General features: G+C 39.5%; 1 protein-coding gene across 1 annotated transcript in view; it reads right to left on the reverse strand.

The window, feature by feature from the left end:
• ca10a (carbonic anhydrase Xa) overlaps positions 1-24,375 on the reverse strand; it is a 550,647-nt gene extending 526,272 nt beyond the window's left edge. The window contains exon 1 of the mRNA XM_055150478.1: positions 24,090-24,375. Coding sequence (XP_055006453.1) covers positions 24,090-24,375 — 286 coding nt within the window. The remainder of the gene's footprint in view (positions 1-24,089) is intronic.
• Positions 24,376-24,907: the final 532 nt, after the last annotated feature.

Below are 24,907 nucleotides of genomic sequence, written 5' to 3' on the forward strand. Positions count from 1 at the left end.
AACGAGCCCCATTACGCATGTTTAACAAAGGCTAATAGAATTACCGCCGACACTCAGCCCAATCCTTTTCACTCTCACAGAGTTAAGTCCACATTTCAACATTTAAATCCTCAACCAATACAGCCAGTCTACTGTGGGCTTTTCAGGGAGAGTTCTGCTCCAGTCCCAGAATAGCAGTGTGCTCATAAAAAGTACTGCACTGCTCGAGAATGGAGTTTAGAGTGGGTTTTCTCTGGGTGAAAATCAAGCTATTAAAAGCATACGTATAAAGGGCTTACATTACGCTCTGGTCTGATCTATGCTATAATGATGTTTCCTCATCACAAACAGACTTGGAGTTGTGTTTTGTTTAATTTGCACATGTTTAACACACAAACCCTGCACATTTAGACGATTATCTCATCATCGTTTGGATAATTCCAGCTCTACAATTGCCAATCTCTACTAAACTAAACTAAACTAAACTAAGATGTGGCGATGCAGACAAGTTTTGCTCCAGCAACATTTCCATTGCGCTTCTCAGTGTCCTTTGTGTGTCAGTCAAAGGTCTCAGGTCAGTTCAACAGGAGGACTGGTCAGGGAGGGTCAGCAGATCCAGTGGAAGAGACAAAAGAGTTCCTCCTCTGTGTCCTGCAGCATCACAGCAGAGTCCAAGGGAACGGGTAGTGTTGTAGTCAAGAGCGCACTATTCAAGACCAAAACCTGTCCTAGACCACAGGGTCCCGAGACCGAGACAAGATCAAGACCTCTGAGGGTCGAGACCGAGACAAGACCGAGACCACGTCCCATCGAGATCAAATCGAGACCATCTTTCTCATTTTCTACATTTATTTGTAATTTACCGTTATTTTGGCACATACATATCAATGTTTTATTTTTATTTTATTTATTTTTATTTATTGTTTCTTCTTTTATTAATCTATCTCAATTCTAACTGATAAATGCTTAAGCTTAAAATACGCCAAGCAAACTGTACAACACTTAAACACTCCCCTTTGTCTCTTTTTGGACCCTCACCCACAGTTTGGAGAAGCCCTTCTTTAAGAAAACTTCCACTGGCGCTTTACAGAAAACTGTGAAGAAAGTGAAGAAAGTGGGGAGGATTTTCCTGTTTTTTCAAGTTCCTAATTGGAGTTAGACCTCGAGTCTGTGACAAGATTAAGTCCAAGTGCATTCAAGACTGAGACAAGACCGAGTCCCAACACCTTCAAGACTGAGACAAGATTGAATCCTGTTGCAGTAAAAAAAAAAAAAAATGTCTCGAGTACTACAACCGGTCTCAAGTACTACAACACTAGAACCAGGTGAACACAACAGGAAGGGCCTCGCTCTTTCTCTGCTCTGGTGTTTATGGTCAGTGATGAAATGATCCTTTCCCTTAAAGTGTTTCCTGTGGAAGGTCTCTGAGTTTTTCCTCTGGAAGATCTTAGATACATTTGCTGCTATGTATGGTGGGAAAAGTCTGTAGCATCTCAAATGTCCATATCTAGGTCCTCAGTGAGCCTCTTGGACGGTCTCATCTGAGCAATGTTTTAACACAATGACAAACAGCATTAGCCAACAGTTTTTTCAATTGTCCCTCTCACCTTTTTGTTAAAAATCAAACTCCTAAACTGGATCAGGAACGCTCGTATTAATCACAGACTCCATTTTGTGTTTTTCCTCAAGTTTTCAGACAATTTTAAAACTTTTTGACAGTGCTTGTAGAACACCCCCAAGCATGATCTCACATTGAAATATCAATATTTAATCTGTGACAGAGGTCGATGACAATGTTATATTTTGTTCATTTTAAAGCACCATGTTGAATGAAATGAAAAGCGTCACAGATCACTTTTGTTTTTCTACAGCTGGTGGACTCAAGTATTCACTTGTTCAAAACAAAGGAATTCAATGTTCTGTTTGTGACAAATCATTGTCATGATTTGGAGTATTAATCTAAGCCTGGAATTATGTGAAAAACAAAATTTCTATGAAAAATGAAAAAAATAATAATAATTTTGAACGAAAAATTTGCAGCATTTTAGTCTTGTTTTGGTTTTAAGTGTTTGTTGTGGTTTAGCTGTAATATTATTTCCCAGAAGAGCTGTATTTGTCACTGTCCTAAAACCATGAAAAACAAAACTAACTAACTTATAATTGGTTTGTAGTGGTACAACATTATTCTTCACTTACCTTCTGCATTCTGAGCATCCTAATTATTCACCACAATGACTTTATAAGCACTTTTCACAACTTTCAGAGACCAGAGCGGAGTTTTGCCCTCGGCTGTTTTTTTTTTTTTTCGTATTCAACATGGAGACCGTGCAAGAGGCTAATGGTGCGTTCGATTATCCATCCGACTGGATGACTGGAGGTCCGAGGTCGTTGCCTAGCGACACACATGGACAGGCCCCTTTTCTTCGGACAGCACAACTCGGAACAATTCAGAGGAGACTGAGCAAAGTCTCTGAGATAGAATCCAAGACGACTGCACCTAGTGTCACTTTTAAGTATGAACTGTTTTTGGAGCTTTGGTTGTTTAAATGGCAATTTCAGTCGCTCATATTACTGAAATACCTTACAGCGTCTGAATTACTGCAACATAACTGAATTACTGCAACACCTACTGCGTCTGAATTACTGCAACACCTAACTGCGTCTGAATTACTGCAATGCCTTATTGTGTCTGTATTACTGCAATACCTTACTGAGTCTGCATTACTTCAGTACCTCACTGCACCTGTATTAGTGCAATACCTCACTGCGTCTGAATTACTGCAATGCCTTATTGTGTCCGTATTACTGCAATACCTCACTGAGTCTGCATTACTTCAGTACCTCACTGCGTCTGTATTACTGCAATACCTTTACGTCTGTATTACTGCAATACCTCACTGAGTCTGCATTACTGCAATACCTCACTGCGTCTGTATTACTGCAATACCTTTACGTCTGTATTACTGCAATACCTCACTGCGTCTGTATTACTGCAATACCTCACTGCGTCTGTATTACTGCAATACCTCACTGCGTCTGAATTACTGCTATACCTTACTGCGTCTGTATTACTGCAATACCTTACTGCGTCTGTATAACTACCTATGAGTTTGGTAGTGTGTTGTGGTGAGGCCAATATTGAACACGGGCTTGTTTTAAACAGGTGTTGCTAAACGTCCCTAGAGTTGCTAACAGAAGATAAACAACAAGAATAACAGCTTTCTGGTTCGCATTCACGTTCTTCTTCAAGCTGCACATGCAAAACCGGAACAGGGTGTCTAGTGCATTAGCTATGTCCATTCATCTAAACGGTTTATGTGCAAAACATAACAAGCACAATCAGAGATATCAACCTGGTCCCCAATGAGGCATCGGTGGGGGTAGTTCATCACCACGGAAGCCAACTTATGAGGAGCCCAGTCCATATCCCGGTTATTTGTGTGCCAACTTGTGTGATGATTGGGTGAATATTTTAGCCGCAGATGGTTCAGAAATTGCTGAAATTGCCGATCCTTTATAATGACGTGACGTTTCAATTAACCCGTGTGACCTCAGATCGTCGCCAAACTTTTTTTTTTTTTTTTGCGGCATTGGGCACAGTGCTTGACCCACATACCAAATTTGGTGACAGTCGGTCCATAAATGGCGGAATTATCGCAAATGGACAGACACATAGACACACAGAGTGAACACAAAACCTGGTCAACCCTTTGGTGAAAAGTTAATAAAACTCTTGAAGTGTGGACGTGACATCATAACTGAGATCCGAGTGGGAGTCGGATGGATAATCGAACTCATCTTAACTAAGGAAGTAGCTATGGACGTTTGAGAAACCCCATATGTGACAGCAAATGTGGCTGAAGATCTTCCAGAAGAAACTCTCTGAGGGACTGTCCCACTTCATCACCAACCGAAACTCCAGAGCGGAATAAGAACGAGGCCTTTCCTGTTGTGCTCACTTGGCTCCTCTTAACTCTGCTGTGGTGCTGCAGGACACAGAGGAGGGACACTTTGCCAGAGAGTCGGTGTATTAATTAGTCATTGTGTTCGTAATATTGCTCATATCATCATTTGGCCCAAACTGCTTCTGAAGAAAACCTCCTTAACTCTCTCTGAATAATTCATACATTATATATTTTAAGCTCTCTTCTTCTCTTCTGACCTCACCGGCTCACGCAACATAAAGCGCGGACCTGCTTTGTTAAACATGAATACATTTACATTCTATCAGAGCTACACCTCAGGTTCAAAGATATACACTGTTTTGTTTTGTGATTTTGAGATGATTTGAGTTTCAGTCGGCGACAGCAAGGTCAGTGATTATTTGAATAAAACTTTGTACATAAATGGTGTCTCTGTTTGTGTGTGTGTGTGTGTGTACAGTGTATTAGGCAAATGGAGCTGATTTCAGACACTGTTTTGACTGGTACATTCTTTTGTTACATTAGAATGAGGTTTGTGTGAAATAGTACACTCCAAATGTTCTGACGGTGACTGGTTAAATTGTGTCTAACAGGTTCTGATGATACTCAAATTTTGACTTCATTTGGCGAGATAATAACCAAGGGCCTAGGTTTGGTCTCTGCTACTTTTCGTATGATGCACATCGCAAAAAACAAATAACTCATATTTATAAGAAAGGGTAAAATGGGGTAAGAAGTTGTGTGTATGAAACATGAATTCTTTCCAAAAAAAAAAAAAAAATCCACAGAGTCTGGGCAGGTCCAAAAAAAGTGAGAGGTGGTTTAATTTTTTAGTTCACAAAATGTTAAGTTTGAGTCAATTGTCCTTCTAAGATGATTGTCGAGCAGATAACAGTGATGTAGAAGTTTGTAGATTTCTCTTTGATTATTGGTGATGAGATATTTATGAGGTCATGTCCTGTACATTTTTCCATGGAATATTGTCAGTAGAGTTAGGGTCTCACATGCACGAGTAGGGCTCTGTTTGGGAGGTGCACTTGTGGCGATAGTCGCTCTTTTTCCGCAGCGACTCATTATAAGACAAGTTTAATTGAAGATGAAGCCAAGTAAGTTCCTTTTGAAAAGGTTTTCAAAGCTTGGTACAGCATCTTCACTCATGCTGCTCAAAGCAACATCTTCAGGTGTTGGCCCTGTCCTCCCGCTTCCCCATTTCAGGCTCCTGGCTCCACTAGTGACATCACTCTGTTGTAGCCAATGAAATACGGCAGGTGTAACCCTGTCGTCAAATCACCAAATGCATCTCAGAACGTCTCATAAACAAAATATGAACTGAAATGTCCATCCATCCATCCATTTTCTTCCGCTCATCCAGGGCCGAGTCGCGGGGCAACAGTCTAAGCAGGGACTCCCAGACTTCCTTCACCCCAGACACTTCCTCCAGCTCCTCCGGGGGAACCTCAAGGTGTTCCCAGGCCAGTCCAGACACATAGTCCCTCCAGTGTGTCCTGGGTCTTCCCCAGGGCCTCCTCAAGGTGGAACATGCCCGGAACACCTCCTGTGGGAGGCACCCAAGAGACATCCGGAACAGATGCCAGAGCCACCTCAACTGGCTCCTCTCGACGTGGAGGAGCAGCGGCTCTACTCCGAGCTCTGAACTAAAACGTGTTCAATTAATACTACTGAGTTTGGAAAAAATAAAAATAAAAAATGGAATACATTTATATTTTTTTGTTTATTAAAATAAAATGGCAAATATTGGTAGGGACTATTTTCTCTTCCCCAAATACTGGTTGTGACAAACCTGCACTCTTGATAATAACTATTGTAAATACAAATTATAGTTTTACACCAACCAAGAAGCATTTTGTGATGAAAAGATAACAAATATGTTAAAAAGCGACAGGAAGTAAGGGTTACACTGCAAAAAGCAACATGTAAGTAAGTTCCATGTACTCAAATTACGATTTCATGTACATTTTTCTACTAATAAATTAAGGCTTAATTCCTTAATTCAACCAACATGTAATTTAGTTTCTTATGAAGAGCTGTTCTTCTTATCTTCAGTGTAACTAGGTGTATTTTTCTATTTCAAGTACAAAAAAGACTACTTTCATTGGTCAGTAATCTCAAATTGATATAAAATGTTCTCATTTCAAGTCTAGAGAGTTTAGAGAGTTGCACACTGATATCATCACACTGGGAGAATTCTTAAGTTCTCAAGTTCAGTGTCGTTTACACACAAGAAACATTTTTTTTTTTCCAGTAAGTTAACTGACACTTCACAAAATAAAAGTGTTTTCTTACATTTTTATTCTTCAAATATTAAAGTCTGTTTACATCTGTGTGCCAGTTTGGCCAAAATATAATGATCTTAATTGTGTTTTGGACATGTTTTGTGTGTTGTGTTTGTGTGTAAAAGTAATATTCTAACTTGTCCTAAGCACTATAAAGCTTTGGAACAGGGTAAAAAACGGAATATTACACTTTTATGTTTATATTAACTGTTAACACAAAACATAAGTAGACCGTGTTACCTTTTATTATTTAGAAAATACTTCACGGAAAACAGTGTATTAAAACTTGCAATTAGTTTCAGTTTTGTTTCGCTCCCCTTCAGAGCGCTACCAAAACACAATCAGATAATAAAACTACTACACATCACATCAGGTTTGTGAAGTTGTAGTGTATTGTTTTATATCATGCTGTTGTACATTTATGGAGAACTAACCCTTCCAGACCTAAGGGCAGTTTGAGTATATTTTTCCTTGCCTGTATTTTTTTTTTCTTAATTGTGCTATTAAAACTCCCCCTTTTACCCCTAATGAAGTGCTATAAGTCCTTTTTTTTTTTTTTTTTTTTTTTTTTTTTTTTAAGTACAGCTTGTTATTTCACAATCTTTCATACGGGTCTAATAAAAACTTTAGGACCAGAAATATAGAAAAATAGAAACAACAACTTAACTAACAACTAACAACTTTTTGGACATACCAAATGTTTAATTTAGGGCCTTAGTTACAAAAGTGTAAAATATCAAGTATGTAAGTAAAATACTCTTATTGCCTCAAAAAAAAAAAAAAAAAAAAAAAAAAAAAATTAAACTAAAAAAAAAAAAAATGCAATGGCCACATGACTTTCTACATTTGGATTTGTACATTTGGACTGAAATAAACCTTTCAAACAAAAATAGTAAGGGATGCACGATTACACAGACCAAGATGTGTAATTTGCCATTTATTTGAGAAATAACTGTACTTAGAGTGACTTTTTTTTTTTCAATTGACGCTCAGAGCATGACCATTTTGACTCACTACACTCTTCGGCAAAATTTGGCTCAATCAAAATGGATGGCACATGTTTGGTGGGAAACAGAGTTCCTCGGTTTCCAGGATAAAGCTGGAAATATTTTTGGAAAGCTGCAACTCTCAGCTTTTCAAGGGAAGAAAAACAGCAAGTTTCTGTCTTTTATGATTGGAAAGTTGTGCGCAGGTTAGATAAAACATGTCAGTCTGGAATGATTAAAGAAGGTTCAAATGGGACCTGGGAGAGATCACTAGATTACACAAACATGCATGGATGTTTGAGATATAAAACAACATAAGGTGTTAGAGTAATCCTATATTACGGTTCTGTTTTCCCTGCCCACAGCTCTGTACTCAGTTCTGACTATTCTAAATGTTCAATCTCTGGTCATACATGTGGTGTTCAAAATGTTGTAAAACATAGATATTTTTGGTTGAACTAAAATAAAAAAATTTAAAAATGGAAGAGAAAACGTGCTGCTACTATCAAGAGCCCATTCTGCAGTTTTGAACAAGAAGTCAATGGACCAGTTGCTATTAAGAAGCCAGATCAATGCTCGGGCTGCTGAAGTACAATGCATCACAGTCAAATTGAAATTCCAGTTGCACTATTATCAAATCGAAAAGGCTGCAATTATTTCGACAATAGAATGCCCACTGCAAAGAATAATATCATACTGTCTTTATATAGAGAAATATATTGTTGTCCCTGTAGTTTCGACCTCTACAAACATGTTTTAAAATGTGTGGGATGCTTGTATTAATTATCAGTTCATATATTTCAGTTTTCTCTCAAATAATAAAAGCTCTATACAAGATGGGATGGGACAAGAACCCGTTTCACAAGATCTTGAGAGACAAAATTGTCACAAGATCGTGATCTTGTGAGATTTGTTTCCTCTGAATTTACCTTTGGCTTGGCTAAATTACAGTTAAGAGCTGGGGAGTTATACAGTTTGAGAAGCTATAGTTCCAAAAAGCAGTACTACAATAACTGCTAACGTATGAAATCAAAATAAATAAATAAATAAATATCCAAAAAGTGAAGCCAAAATTGTAGAATGGATTGCACTACTTCTTTTCTACAGATTACGCCAAAATCTAGTTTTGTCTCGCTCTCGTGGACCCAATCTCGTGGTCTGTTTCGTCTTTCGTCTCACCCTTATTGTACAAATATCTGCATCTAATCATGAAGCGTTTTATTGTCTGATAATCAGGAAGTGCACAGTAGCATGCTAGCTGTCATCTTTACCATCGCAAATTCCACTATGTTCTTTGAGATTTGTAAAAAAGTGCTTATAAACTCATCATAGTGAATAATAAAGATGTTCTGAATGCATAAGGTAAGCGAGAAATAACTCTGGATCACTGCAAATTGTGCCATTCTGTATTTATGTTACTATATTTGTGTGTTACTTATTTCTACACGTACATTTATATAATCCTCTTATATTTTTATTGCTACTTATTTAGAAGTTGTATTACCATTTTTACTCTTTGTTATTGTCAAAGTCATTTCCCTTGTGAATCAATAAAGTTTGTCTAAGTCTACGTCCAGGACCTAATGTTCGATTCGGATTTTTTTTGTGAAATCTATTTTTATTTCCGAGGTCGTTCACATTCCCAATTAAATGTGACTTGTATGTGATCTCCTGTGTGAAATGTAAATGCCCCAAAAGTGTCCCGCTTGCACACTGGAGGACACAACGACGTCACACACTAAACATGGATGTGAGCGTTGAGCACCTGGAGATTTTAAAGCTGCTGTCGTACCGGAGCCAGAACCTGTACATTTGATTTGTTTTAAGGAGGAGGTTGAGAAGGAGAAGGACGAGGTATTTGGCCATGGCGTTTTGTGGGGCAGTGGCAGTTTCAGTCTACTTTAGTGCAGGAAAGTGTCGCTTGTTGATGACGTGAGGAATGTGACCTGACTGTTCTGATTGAAGTTGCACGTAAAAAGATCAGATATGTATGGGTTTTAGGAGCACATATCCAAGTGGCCTGGGTCACATTTGAAAAAATCTGATCTGTGTCATTAACAGATCAGATACAGGTCTCATAAGGGCAAGAAAATCGGATCTGGGTCACTTCAGGCTGCAGTCTGAACATAGCCTAAGTTGTTTTCAGATTTTTAAGACTGTCAAAATCAGGTACTGCACTTTCAATAACTCCTAGACGTGTTAACAACGTGCAGAATTCTACTTTTTAAACATATATAATCACAATCAACACTTCACATCGAGTTGGTTAAACAGAGTACTCCACATGGCATTGTTTCACTGGGAGCCTCAGTGGCTCCGCTCTGGTCTAACGCAGATCCCAGAGCAAAGGTCATGTGATGCTGCACTCCGTCACCGCTGACCTTTGGCTAATTTAAAGCTAATTGAGGGCGGCCATGTTGGAAAGGTCAGCGCCAAAAAAACAGCTCTTTGATGGTGCGAGCTCACTTTTGGACACCTCCGTAAGAGTCTGCGGGGGGAGGAGGAATGCTGTTAGAACACTAGGAAATAAATAACAAAATAAATAAATAAAATAGTGTTCTGTGTGCATTTTTACTTCTCAAGATAATAAAATAATTTGTATAATAGAATAGGCTGCAGATTGACACCGTTTGTTTCAACTACCACCTTTAACACATCACATTCACAGGCAAAGTGAATTGTCTTGCCCAAAGATATTCTGTGGTTGCCATGGTCGTGGTTGGTTGCTCTTGTGGCTGACAGGCAAGCACACAGAGCACTTCTTAAATGCTCTGAATATTTATCTTAAAATTTTAACATAATATTTGAGGATTTTGACCAACTAAGAAGCTCAGGCAGTGTCCCGTCTCTCATCGACCGATACAACCGACCGAGAGGCTAAGAGGAAGCTTTCTGTTTTGCCTCCAGAGCTCACCTGCTCCCCCTGGAGGACGCTGTGATGCTGCAGGACACAGAGGAGGGAAACTTTGTCCTGAGGGCTGTTACTCTCCTCACAGTGTCCTGACAATGGATCTTATGACTACCTGAGACTTTTGTTTGAGATTTCAATTATTAAAGGTTGTATTTATTTATTTATTTATTTATTTTATTATCTTTCAAATTGTCAATGAAAGTTCAAAATAGCATTATAGAGATGCAGCAGCCTTACCATTATGATGACCAACAAAATAAAGAATGAAACTCCATCAACTGTGGACGTGGTGGGACATTAGCCTACAGAAAAACAGACTACGTCGTTATCTATTGGCTGTTGGGTTTTCAAACAAACTCCCTACATTTCTAGTGTAACTGACTCGACGGTGCGCTGGAATTACATGGTTTACGTACGCCTCTCACACATTGCACATACACAAGACGCCGTTTACTCAAACAACGCAGCGGTTTTTAGCAGCTTTTTGGAACTGTAGCTTCCTCGCAGTTTGCAGAAAGTTTGTTGCGATGGCAGACAAGAATCCACGGCCAGTTATCCGCAAAAGAAAAGTCTGTTTTTGAGGTCGCTGAAAGAAGAAGAGAAGAGGAAAAGGAGCAAAGCCAAACTAAGATGTTCCTTCCAGCGATGGTGCACACTGAAGCAGGCGAAGGTTCTAAAGACTGACGTGTTGGTCACTAAATTATTTTGTAGACAGGAAACTTCAACAATGATTCTGAACACACAGCGGCTGTAAACGAGCATGATTTCTAGCGTAAGGATGAGGCTTTTCTACTTAGGGAGCTGTTGTCCTTTTTCAAATGTGCAACAAACAGTCGCTGTATTTCTCTTTCCTTGGAAAATCCTCTATACAACCTTTAATGTATCGGACTCCTAAATGTGCTTAAACTGCCAAATAAAGTGATTTTGATTGATTGATGGATGAAAAGAGGCAATAACAATATAAACTGTATGAAGTATGGTCAAAGCACCACACCTTTGGATCGGTAGAAGTGCACTCCAACCAATAATCCCAGTTTACCCTTATCCTATATAAGGACATAAATTGTGATTTTTAGACTGCAGATTGGCCTCATCTGTTTCACCCACCACATATCACACATTACAGTCATAGGAAAGTCAAATGTTTTGCCCATTTTTTTTTTTCAGTTTTACAGTGAAGTTGCATCATGTGAAATAAACTGACAAATCCTGTGAACAAACATGCCGATAGCAACAGCGCAGACTGCAATAACTCCTCTACTCAATCACAAAGAAAAGCAGATTTAAAAATTAGAACGTTAAAGAATACATTTTATGATGCAAGTAAGTGGAAATTTGGTTACAGTTTGGTTAGATGAGTTTTACACAGATTGCATACTGTTGCTGTCAGGAATAGCTCCGAAATTCTTTAGAAAATAATGCCAAAAAATATGAATTCTGATAAGAAATTTTAAAGTTTTTTTACTATTACTCAGTGAATAAGTTGATATATTAGCCTTAGTATTTATAAATATATATATACAGTACTGTGCAAAAGTTTTAAGGAGGTGTGAAAAAAATTCTGTAGTATAATGATTGTTTTTATCAATTTACAAAATGCAAAGTGAGCGAACGAAAGAAAAATCTAAATGAAATCAATATTTGGTGTCACTACCTTTTGCCTTTAAACCATCACCATTTCACACAAAGGGGTTCACACAAACTCAGGGATTTTGTAGGATTATAGTCTGGTGTATGATCAACCAGTTCTACCAAACAGGAGCCAATGATCATCAGAGTCACACCCAGGTCAGAACTCAGTCATGAAACAGAAACAGAAAGAGCTGTGACTGTAGGAGGCTTCAAACTGCGTGAAGAACATCCAAACTCTGTGACCACGGTGAGGTTGTAGAAGACGGTCTCATGTCTCAAGTCAAACACCACGACAAGACTGAGCGCAGCAACAAGCCATAATGTAGTTCTACTTCATCAGCAAGTCTCTCCCAGACAAAGATTTCAAAGCAGACTGGGGTTTCAAGACGTGCTGTTCAAGCTCTTTTGAAGAAGCACAAAGAAACGGGCGACGCTGAGAATCGTAGACACAGTGGTCAATCAAAGAAACTTAGTGCAGCAGATGAAAAAGACATCAAGCTTATCAGCCTTCTGAATCAAAAGCTGTCCAGCAGTGCCACCAGCTCAGAACTGACAGAACCCAGTGGGACCCAGGTACACCCATCTACTGTCCACAGAAGTCTGGCCAGAAGTGGTCTTCCAGGAAGAGTTGCAGACAAAAAGCCAAAACTCTGACGTGGAAACAAGGCTGATCGACTCAAGTCTGCACACAAACATAGGAGCAGGGTTTCAGAAAAATGGCAGCAGGTGCTCTGGACTGATGAGTCAAAATGTGAAATATTTGGCTGAGAGTTTGTTCGTTGAAGAACTGGAGAGCTGTACAATGATGAGTGAAGCATGGTAGGGGTTCCTTGAATGTTTGAGGCTGCGTTTCTGCAAATGGAGTTGGAGATTTGGTCAGGATTAATGGTGTTGTCAATGCTGAGAAATACAGGCAGATACTTATCCATCATGCAATACCACCAGGAGTAGGCAGCAGGATAATGACCCCAAACATACAGCCAAAGTCATTAAGAACTTATCTTCAGCGTAAAGAAGAGCAAGATGTTGTGGAAATGATGGAGCCCTGACCTCGACATCATCAAGTGTGTCTGGGGCTACTTGAAGAGACAGAAGGATGTGAGGAAGCCACATCCACAGAAGATTTGTGGTTAGTTCTCAAGATGTTTGGAACAACCTACCAGCCGAGTTCCTTCAAAAACTGTCTGCAAGCACACCTAGAAGAACTGATGCTCATTTTAAGGCAAAGGGTCATCACAACAAATATTGATTTGATTTAGATTTATCTTTGGTTCATTCACTGCTTTTTGTTGATTGATGAAAATAAATGATTAACACTTCCAATTTTGAAGGCTTTCCTAGTTTACAGCATTTTTCACACCTGCTGTGGAAGATTACAGCCAAAGCATGAACATTGCCATGGAAACAAGCAAGAAAAAAGACCTTAAGAGTCAGGTTTGTGGAGATGCAAGCCCACTCACAGTTAGGACGCATGTTTTTTTTCTAGGTTTCTCAGTGCAATAAAAACAACTCATGAAAAAGAAAAAATATAGATCATTTAAAAAAGTATAATACATATATTTTTCTACTTTTAGAAATCAAAAATAGTTTCATCTGCCCTCTTTTTTTTTTTTTCTTTCAACCACGAGTGAGGGGCATGGCTCGGTTTGGACACTTTGGACACATTTTGGACACTTAGACGCATAACCTAAACACATCCTCACACCTGTCTGTTACTTTAAGTTTCTCATCTCCCCTGAAACACCTAATAAAAAACACTAACAACGATGAAACGCTTTAAGAATTGAACAAAGGAGCGAGCGCCATTTCCCTGACACGTCTGAGGATTGTAACAGATGGAGGCTAATCTCGTCACATTGTGTTGCTGTAATTTTACAATCAGCGCATATTTAGGCCTGATTTGTGACGCGCACACAACACAACACAACACAACGCTCCCATTCCAATAGACTTTATGGTTATATACTAACATAAGATTTTTAAAGCCTCTTGCCTGCCATTATTAAGCTACTAAAGCATCATTTACCTTGCGTACGAGCTCCCACAGACAATATTACGCCACATCAGTATTACAGTATTCTTCTTCATGTTGTTAAATAGAGCTTTATTTCCATTCTTTTTTATGGCTATCTATGAAATGCCAGTTTAAATGCGTTTGGGAATTCTCGGCACGGCCTCGGGAGCGTCGTGAATCTGGATAAGTGTCCCTGCAGCTGTTAGACGACGAGGTGGAGTCACGAGAGGAGAAGTACAAATAATAATAATCCAATTAGCTGGTCTCCATGGTGATATTGTTGCTACTCTTGTTATGATACTGAAATGTCAGAGCTGATTTGGATACTAAGAAATAGACGCAATAATACAGATTCCATGATGATATGAATAAAACACTCTTACTTTAGAAAATAGAACGTGATTTTCAACATTAAATGATAGTACTTTCTTTTTTTATTCTCATGTGTCTTATATGTTTGTAATCCTCAGTGGTCCAGGAAGGTTCCACAGTGTTCCGTGTGTATACTAGTGTATGTGCTCTTATTAGGGATGGGTATGATTTGTCGACTAATCGATAACTGAACATTAAGAATTTCGTCAATCACGTTAATTTTTAATCGACAATCCGAACGTAGGTTGTTGTGCGCAGTGTAGCGTAAGGAGACGAGGCGGAGTCTGACACAAACACTGGAGTTGTGGCCTCACAGTTCTACGTTTGGACTCTGGCACCTCCTTACACATAAGTGTGTTTCCATGCACATCAATCCCGGGTATGATCGGGTTTTTTGAGTATCCTGGTTTCGTCATGGTGCATGTAAACACAGTATCCTGGTTAGTGCAACATAAAGTTAAATGCACATGCGTCCAAAACGCAAACACTTTTCAGTCTTTTCATCACAACAGAAGCTAATAAATTAAATAAATAAAGTGACCAACATAAATAAAGTGACTGACAAATAGAGTGAGTGAAATTATGTTAAATAAAGAGCTACGCTAAACCTGGACACATCTAATGTGTGAAAACACAAACCATCTCCAATGCGACACATACTCTGAACACACTCATCATCATCAACAACGTCCCTCTGTCGCAGAGAGAACACTCCATTGCATTTCCATTGAGTCGTGTCTTTTAGTCTGACAGAAGCTGAACCGCATCAGCGCACAAGGAAAGAGCTGTTTTGATCAGCGCTTATAGTTTATGCAAAATGAGTCATGCGGTTTTAAGTTTAGTTTGTGTAAAACATAAACAAATGTGTCAAAGCTGAATTAAACACATTATCATGTCAAACGGGCTGATGTGGCTCTAGAGTCGTTACGGTTTATTTGTCATTAAGTTGAGTTTGGTTATGCAGATTAGTAATAGTGATAATGATGATAATTTTAATATAAAAACATTATTGATTAATTGAAAATCAATTGTTAATTCTTCCCGGTCATCGATTAAGAAAATGTAATCAAATGCCCAAATGCTCTGTTCCAGCTCTGTAGCTCAAGATCATTCTAAAGACATTCAGGAAAGGTTCTGTTCTGTGAAAGGGACTTTTTTTTTAGTATCATTATCTCCTCAAATGAATATCTACTGTAATTTCAATACTAGGTTTAATATCGATTAGTATCTGACTTTTGAAAGCATTCTGAACAGTAAAAACTGTGATTGAACACATGCTGGCACCACCAAACTTTTTCATCTTATTATTCGATTTTGATGGATCATTCAGAAGGATATCTTTTAACTCTTGGCAAAATGCTTTTTTTTTTCAGTCATATCAAGCTTCAACTGGAGACGAGATCCAAAATCTATTATGTCCACTAAATGAAGCAAGAAAACTACTGTTCATTTTCTTAGATTTCTGTCCAAAATATGGACAATTTAGGCCATTTTTACAGATGTAATGGGGTAATTTAACAAAATTGCTGCTTTTGAAACTTAAAAGAAGGTCTGGGGAATTAGATTTTTCTTTGCATATTTGAAATAAGCACATTTTTTATATAAAAATATATATATAATAATAATTTAAAAAAAAGATAAAATCCCCCTTTAGTTTCCAGATTAATAATGTGTATCTTAACCGAGACAGCTACATATCAGTTTGGTGTGAGCAGGTTACTTAAATTGCAAATAAAGAGATTTGATTGATTGATGGATGATAAACATGTTTACATTTATGTTACTGAAGAACATACAGTTCAAACCTTTCTATTCACCTGCGGTATGACTGCTGCCTTAAGGAGGCCGTATAAGGCTAAATATATATTTTTTTGAGCTTCCAACCATGTCGTGAAAAACATGCCAACATAGATTTCATCCATGCATGTTTGTGTAATCTAGCGATCTCTCCTGGGCCATATTCAAACCCTCCTTATGGTTTGCAGTATGAGCCTGTCCAAATCTCAAGGCCTATTCACACTTCATAAGAATATAAGAGCTTTGTTTTTGTTCTTGAGGTGAGAAGAACAAGAAAAAAGTTTGTTTGGGCTCTAACATTTAATACTTCAAAAGATGCGGAACTGCCCCGCCCCCTCGCTCTGCCGATTACACCAGACTTTTCTACACTAATTTTTGTCTGAGCCTAAAATCTCGATGTCCCTCCATGAATTTCTTGCCATTTGGCGTGTTTATCGTCACTGAGAGCCGTGTTGTACAGATGTTTGTATTTTCTCACCATTTCCTCCAGCTGTGACTCAAAACCATCCATTTTTTCTTGCTCCGCACTGGTTAAAGAAGCAGATAAACCACGCCCACATAAACAACCAATCAGTGCCAAGATGTGGGACAGCGCTGCCAAAATTCTGCTCAGCTGAGGAGTCGAGAACAAGCCTCAAGAACTGCCCAACAAGAGCTGGCCAAACAAAATAACATCATTTTTTTTGGTCAGCCATGGATGCAAGAACAAAGTTATGATGTTCTTATGAAGTATGACTAGGCCTTCAGCCCACAAGAGTGACTCAGCCCACAAAAGTCACATGGGCTACGTTCAGACTGCAGGGCTTACCGCTCAATTCCAATTTTTTTGTGAAATCCGATGTTTTTGCGAGGTCGTTCACATTTCCAATTAAATGCGACTTGTATGTGATCCCCCATGTGAACGTTAAGTGGCCCGAAAGTGTCCCACATGTGCACTGGAGACACGATGACGTCAACCGCAGCGAGCGTGCTCTGTGTTTACGGAAGTTGTCCAAACATGGACGCAGCATTGAGCACCTGGAGATTTTAAAGTTCCTCTCGTACCGGAGCCAGAACATGAACAACTTACTGGTTTTAAGGAGGAGATTGAGAAGGAGAAGGACGAGGTTTTTGGCCGTGGTGTTTTGTGGGACAGCGGCAGCGACGTCCATTGAAAGGAACATGTGGATGCGGAGACGTAGCCAAGAGTGGTGAGTGGCGATGTGCTTCGCTTCAGTGACACGGAGTTCATTAACAATTTTCGCCTACTTCAGAGCAGAATAGTGACGTTTGTGGCTTGTTGATGACGTGTAGGTCGCATGAATGTGCTTTGGCCGTTCAGACTGAAGTCACATGTCAAAAGATCAGATATGTATCGGTTTCAATCCACATATCCAAGTGTCCTGGGTCGCATTTGAAAAAATCGGATCTGTGTCGTTCAGACTGTCATTAAAAGATCAGATACAGGTCACATAGAGGCCAAAAAATCTGATTTGGGTCAGACTGCAGTCTGAACGCAGCAATGGTGATCTCTATATTTTATGTGTTTGCAATTAATATCCCATAGAATCGTATACTCTCTCTTTAAGGATTACAAAGTGTATACAGTCATATCGAGTGTGCATGTGTGATTCTAATATAATATTGTGTGAGATGTTTATAGATTTAATATCCAAGTCATTATCAGAGTTAGGCAAATAAGGCCCATAACATAGCTTTGTGCATAGGTCGCTTCAGCTGAATGGGCCCTGCTAACTTCACACTTGGTACAGTTTTGGAAAAAGTGAGAATACCAAAGCGTGGGTGTGCGTTCTGGCAGCCGCAGCTCATCAGACAATGATGAGTTCTCAATACTCAATTTAACCACACGAAATTGAGAGAAAATTCCACATCGACTGTTCTAAAAATGATTTCCTTCCCCGTCGCACCCAGATACATATTTTGTGACTGGACAAAGCAGACCGGGTACCCTTTGGTTGGGGGGTAACACTTAACAGGCTACACCACTGTTCCCTGAATGCACAATAATCACACATGTATTAACATTACTGTACATGGTGAAACGCAATGCTGTAATGGATTCTTGAGGAAAAAAAACATACAAATTTCAAGGTGGAGTAAGGAAAACCATCAGTCACATAATACACAATCACTCATGCAGGTATTTGAAGTGTCTTGCCCAAGGACACAGCAACACTATGAACTGTCTAGAGCTCGAGTCAAACTGTCACTCACCTGGTTATACGTCTACGTCTCTACCATATTAATTGCTGTTGCCGCTAGCGATAAGTGAACGTGGTATCGAAAAGTATTGATTCTCTTGAAAAAATATTGACGTCCAGGTTCATTTTATCTGCACATTTGATCATTTCAGGCCTGGGGTGGAAAGAAGATCATGACTGTCCCTGTACGCCAAGGTCAAATGTTTCATAACAGAGTTGATTCTAATACAAAAGTCACCAGTATCAGTATCAGATCAATATCAAGACATTTGGTATCGGATCGAAACTAAGGCTACGATCAGACTGCAGGGCGTAATGCTCAATTTAGATTTTTTTTTGTTGTTGTTGTTGTTTTTTAATGCAAAGGGGCCAGACTGTGGAACTGCAACCAGCTCATTTAAAATGGGAAACCAATAGCAAAAATGTAGGTAAATTGAAATTATTGTATGTTTCCAACCAAAAATGCACTCACTGAAAAATGAACTGTACATGTATGGATGTAACAGTAACCGAAATAAAACTCACAATAATATCTAGGGCCATCGCAGTATGTCGAAATGAATAGTTATGTGCAGCAATAGCTAAAAAATAATAATAATAAAAATAAAACTACACAGAACTACATAGACCATGATCCTTTGATCCGACTGAAAGCAGCTACAGAGACGGAACAGTCTGGTGCCACCAGCTCCCATGAATTCATCTGAGTACAGATGTGATCTGGCACCGTGTGGACGCCTGAAAACGCTGATACTCTGATGTAGGTCTGTGCACTGTGAAGTAATTCACCGCCAAAACACTAAGATCCATTCATATAATCGTGTGTCTGTGTGTACGACCTGCAGACGTATAATCTCTGAAAAGTTTAACATGACCCATCTCCAACACGATACAAACACAGAACAGACTCACCATCAGCAGAACACCCCTCTGTCACAAAGAGAACACTCGTATTCCACTGAGTCGTGACCTTTAGTCCGACAGAAGCTGAACTGCCTCAGAGCACAATAGTGAGCTGTTTTCTGAGCGGTTAGTTTATGCAAATGAGCCATGTGGTTTTAAGGTTTGTTTCTGTAAAATATGCTGTGTGGATAGGGAAGACTTGTGGACACAGAAACGATGTGTCTGGACGCAAATCATTTTAATGACACGGTGATACTCGAATTTGTTTCAGTGTAAACGTAGTCTTAATAAGCACTTTTTACTCTTAATTCTTTGGATTATGACAGAACCAAAGTTTTGTCAATGCATTTTAAAAATAAAAAGTATCCGGTTTAGCCTCTATAAAATATCACAATAGATATCATATCAAAGCAGCACATCTGGCTCGTCTAAGGCGACTGTGACGCCCTCAGTAAACATAAATCGAAATAAAAAGTCCACAAATGAACTGTTCACCTTTGCAAAACTATCACAGCATGTATTAATCTCACAAATCGTTTTTAAAAAGACACATCTTCCTGGAGGCCTTCCCACCTGTACACTTTTACACTCCCCTCGCCCATTATAAGCGCTCGTATCACCCAGAGAACTCCCTGTAATAGCCTTAAGAACCTTGCAGCTGTTCAGCCTACTTAAACATTCACCATCATTAAAAGTTGAGATTCAATTAAACCAACTCGCATAACTTCTTATCTACCCAATGCTCTCCTCCTCCCATCCCAGTCCATTTTCACCTCCCTCTTTCTCTTTCCCTTCCTCTCCTGCACCTTCTATTTGAATTCTCCTAATTGTTCTTTCATTATAGTGACATTTGGCCCACGTAACACTTACTACTTCCATCCTCTCGCACACACACACGTACGCGCACACATACACGTATTTCTGGAGGCGCTTACACGGGAAATACTTGGTTCAGCAGAAACGGTGTGAAAATAATTGGATGGATAGAGTGACGTGGAGGAGAGAGGAGAGAGGAGAGGAGGCGTCAGTCAAAAAACACGGGTGGCAAATGTCAATTGTTGCGGAGGAAATCAGAGAGCGCCCTCGGCAAGGTGCTGCTCCGACATGTTTGTGGGAGAGGGGTGAGAGAGGGAGGGAACGGGAAAGAGGGAGAGGGGAGAAGAGAGAGAGAAAGAGAGAAGGAGAGGTATAGAGAGACAGGTAATGTATATGAATCATGATAAAGAAGAAAGAGAAGGAAAGAGAAAGAGGTAATATATGTATCACGATCAAGAATTGAAAGAGAGTGAACCACAATCAAGAAGAGACAGAAAGAGAGAGAGACAGACAGGTAATATATCACCCCTGATGGAAAAGAGAAAGAGAGAGCAAATCCATATTGTTCCTTATATATAGAGAGAGTGTTAATATTGCAAATACAAATTCAAAAAAGTTGATTGTCAACATGTTCTTAACATATGAAGAATTGAAACTGTGTTCCTCACTCCCAATCTTCTAAATAAATAATAATAATAAATGGAAAAGTTCAAGATTCCTGCTCCTGGTGCCTGGTGGTTAGAGAGGGGAGAGAGTTCAGCATCCTAACAGCCTTGGTGGATGAAGCTGTTAGTGTGTTAGTCCGGTAGTGTGGAAACGAAGGCTCCTGTACCTCTTGTCTCCTCCTGAGTGAGGGCGGGAGGCTGAACAGATTGTATTCAGCCTGAGCCACTGAAGGTGAGTGGACTTTCAAATGTCTCTTCTGAAAGCAACTTGCCTTCAGAGTGAGACTGAAACTCCCAAGAAAACCTCAGTATCTACCCCTGAGAGAATGGAAGGTGGTGGATGTCCAACTGAACCAATCCTGAATGTTCAAAACAGCATCAGGCCCAGTGAGGACAGTACATCAGGTCTTGGTCCAGACGCAACTTTCCTTCAAAGCAAGACCCAAACCTCCAAGAAGAACAAATGGAGAAAGAGAAAGAACAAAAACGTGAGATGGCAACTGCTGGTGACTGATCTTCAGAGTTTGGTTAATGGTCAGGAACAAGAAGATAAGTCTGAACCGGTCCAAAATAGCTACATAAATGAGGACATTACGTCAGATGCCATCCCTGAAACAACTTGGCCTCAAATCGAGACTCAAACTCCCAAAAGATAGAAGAAAGCCTGAGGTTGTACTCCCACCTGATGCAGCTCCATGGTGACAAACTGATGTTTAATCATGATGAAGACTCAGATGATGAGATCTACATGTCCATGGCATGTCCAAAACAGGAGAATCAGTCACCACCTGTGTCAACCCAAAACCAAACAGACAACCAGCAAAGAGCCAGCATCAACAGATTCACGGCTCACAGAAAACCAAAACCAAGACATTCCAACTTGAAATGAGAAAAACAGTAAGGCTAAAAACATTCACCCCACAATAAACACCCCTCCAGAGAGAGTTACATGTTAATCATTATAAGAGCAGTGTGTATTTTTACATTTAGAGATGTCTGGTTGAAACTTCTTCAGTGGTTTACTTAGAAAAGTGTAAGAAAAACATATTTTTCATCAGATCATGTTTTAATATAAAAGTGAGTAATTTTATGTGTAAAAATGGCCAAAAATGTACCATATTTGGAACATTATTGAAAAGAAAAAGCAGATCCGCACTGCAGTTCTTTGAAGCCCGTCTTCAGACGTGTCTGTCTGAGCATCAGGAGTGGAACAGTCCCTGGAAACATCAGCGAGAGGGGCTCTTACCGTCTTTTCAAAACACATCTCACAACATGGTTCAAATCAGACCTGTCAACATGAACCCACTGAATGTGCTTCTGTTCACCTCCACCTCACTGCAGTTCTGTTTTTACACAGTCATGCTTCTGTACGCTGTGATTTAACTATAGGTTTAATGTGTTTTATTGTCTTATGTTGTCGAGCTATTTTGGTTGTAATTAGTAATAATTCTGGGACATTTATCATGTATACATAGAAACACACAAAACAAATAATGGAATTAAATAAAGAGAGAGAGAGAGAGAGAGAGAGAGAGAGAGAGAGAGAGAGAGAGAGACTGCATTAAAGTTGCAAACATTATTTCCACATCTCAGATAAAAAGCGTCACAGTTCAGTCTTTTTACGTGACATCCATCTTGACAAAGCTGACATTATTAGTCCATACATGCCTTCCAAATAGAAGTGAACTAGAAGTGACTATTTGGATCCACTGACTCTGACTTCAATTCAATTTCTATTGTTAAAACTGAAACCCGTCACTCTGTAACTGCTGCTATCAGGCTCCTCGTTTCATTAAAAAGCTCTACATGGTGTTTTTATTTCACTTTTTTCTCCATCAATCAAGATATGAACATTATGGCCATGGTTGTTTCCACTAGAGTTAGCAACAGATTTGGTTGACATACTGCAAAAAACAATATCTAGGTAAGTTAAAAATGACTTGAATTAAGAAAATTTGACTTTATTTGAGTAGATTCAACTTGACAAGTAAAATGATCCACCAATGGAATAAGTGTGTCCCCAAAGACACACGGGAGAAGCTCGGAGTAGAGACGCTGCTCCTCCATGTTAAGAGGAGCAGTTGAGGTGGCTTGGGCATCTGCTCTAGATGCCTCCTGGGCATCTCCCTCAGGAGGTGTTCCAGGCATGTCCCACCAGAAGGAGGCCACAGGAAAGGCCTAGGACATGCTGGAGGGACTATGTCTCTGGGCTGGCCTGGGAACACCTTGGGGATCACCCAGAGGAGCTGGAGGAAGTGTCTGGGGTGAGGGAAATCTGGGAGCCCCTGCTTAAACTGCTGCCTCCACGACCTGGCCCCGGATAAGGGAAGAAAATGGAAGGATGATTGGAATAAGTGTGTTTTTCTTAATTCAAGGAACGCTGGATTTTGTTTCTTATTTTAAGTGCAAAAAGTTGTTGTTTTATTATTCTTGTAGCAAGATGTATTTTCATGTTTTAAGTACAAGCAAGTCTTGTTCCACTGGCAGATTATTTTATTTGTCAAGTGAAATTTACTCAAATTGTGATAAAACTTGGCTAGATTTTAGTTTTTACAGTACAGCGTTGCTAAGCGTCCACCCCCTGTTTAACCAGCGCTGTGGACGGAAAGTGGCTCTTTGTTTGCTCTGTTACATGAGTTTGGAATTCTGAATAGAATTGAATGTCTCCCAGTTAGCCACTATAACTACAAGCCTCGATGAGCTTCATTTGACTGGAGCTGAACTTTGTGGGTGACGTCACACTTGCTGACTTCTTTTTCACTTAAACACCAGAGTCACATGACCTGCGGCGAGGTCTGATAATATTCAGGGTTCAAACACTTGGCAAAATCTTTCTCTGGGACTTTTCCAGGACATTTTTAATGATGTCTACAACTACATGACCCTCTTTTTTCTACTAAAGATGCAGAAAAAATATAACTAGTCCACAATGATGCAGATTAATTACACTTGATGTATTTTCATATGTTCTTTTTGCTTTGTGGTGTGATTGTTTGGTATTTTTAGATCTAGATTACCACATTTTTTTCTTATGTTGAAGTCAAATTAGACAGAGAACATACGTGGAGAGTGTTGGCTCTAAATTCTCCACATTTGAAAGTTCTGAAAGTGTCCCTATGGCTGCTCTTACACAACAGAAAATTAGGCCCAAGAAAGTTTGTGCAACGAAGTGTAATTTCCTGCATTTTAGTGAGGTTTAGATGAGCTTTTTCAAAGAGTGGGAAGAAAGAGAGAAAGAGAGAGAGGCAATATGCAAGTCACTATCAAGAAAAGAGAGAAGGAGAGGGAGGGAAAGAGAGAGCGGTAATATGCAAACCGCCATCAAGACTATAGGAAGAGACGGAGAGAAAAAGAGCGAAAGAGAGAGGCGATATGCGAACCGCAATCAAGAAAAGAGAGTGTTAATATGCAAACTGTCATCAAGAAAAGGGAGGAGAGAAACAGAGAGATTTGTGAACCACCATCAAGAAGAGGAAGAAGAAGAAGAAGAGAGGTAAAACTGCAAATCACGATGTATAAGAGAGTGGTTTTCAGACAGAAAGAAAAAACGAGAGTGAAGTAAAAAGACAAAATGTGCAAAAACATCAAAGTCCTACCTGGAACGAAGCTGCCCTGGACCACTTCCTTGTACGCCCACCAGCCCTCGTGGATTTTGGGAGCGTTGGGTTGTGCTGCGGAGAGAGAGAAAGAGAGAAAGAGATGGAGAGAATACAAATTAGTGTTTCTGGTATGAGGCGACTGAAGTGTGCTGTGAGGGCGTACTTGGAAGTAGGAGCAGAACGAAATAACAGTAATGAGACTGTAAGACTTGTACTGAACCAAAGTGCAGAATCCCCCGTGAGAATAAACGGAGGGACTTTTCAGGTGGAGGGTACAGGCCATCTGCTTTTCTCTACGCAGGTGTTAAGGCTTTCGCTGGAATGTTACACAGTACGGCATTAAGTATGGCTACAAACAAGAACACGTTACAAATCTGATTTGTGTTGAGGCAAACTCAGAGTAAGAATGTATGTGTTTCAAGATATTTTTGAGCAATACAAAACAAGTAACGGAATGAATTTAGATCTGTTTAATGCCATACTACTGAACATTTCAACAAAGCAATAACGTCTCCATGGAGACAAGATCCAAAAAACTACACAGCTAGATCTGTGAGGCAAACCCAGTCTCAGTAAGAATTAGGCAGTGTTGGGAGTAACGCGTTATAAAAGTAACACATTACTGTAATGCATTGCTTTTTGCTGTAACACAGTAATGTTCGGCATTACAGGGGAAAAAAAATTATAATATTTTACTCGGTACAAATGTCAGTGACGCACGTTACCATGCTTTTTTAACCTGGATTGAAGTGGTGTTTTTTCATTTTTTTTCACACAAATTCGCTAAAATCACTGCGATATCAGCAGCGGTGAAA

The sequence above is a fragment of the Boleophthalmus pectinirostris genome, unplaced genomic scaffold, assembly GCF_026225935.1.
Source record: "Boleophthalmus pectinirostris isolate CB_2022bp ecotype Guang Dong unplaced genomic scaffold, ASM2622593v1 HiC_scaffold_14, whole genome shotgun sequence".
NCBI classification, from domain to species: domain Eukaryota; kingdom Metazoa; phylum Chordata; class Actinopteri; order Gobiiformes; family Gobiidae; genus Boleophthalmus; species Boleophthalmus pectinirostris.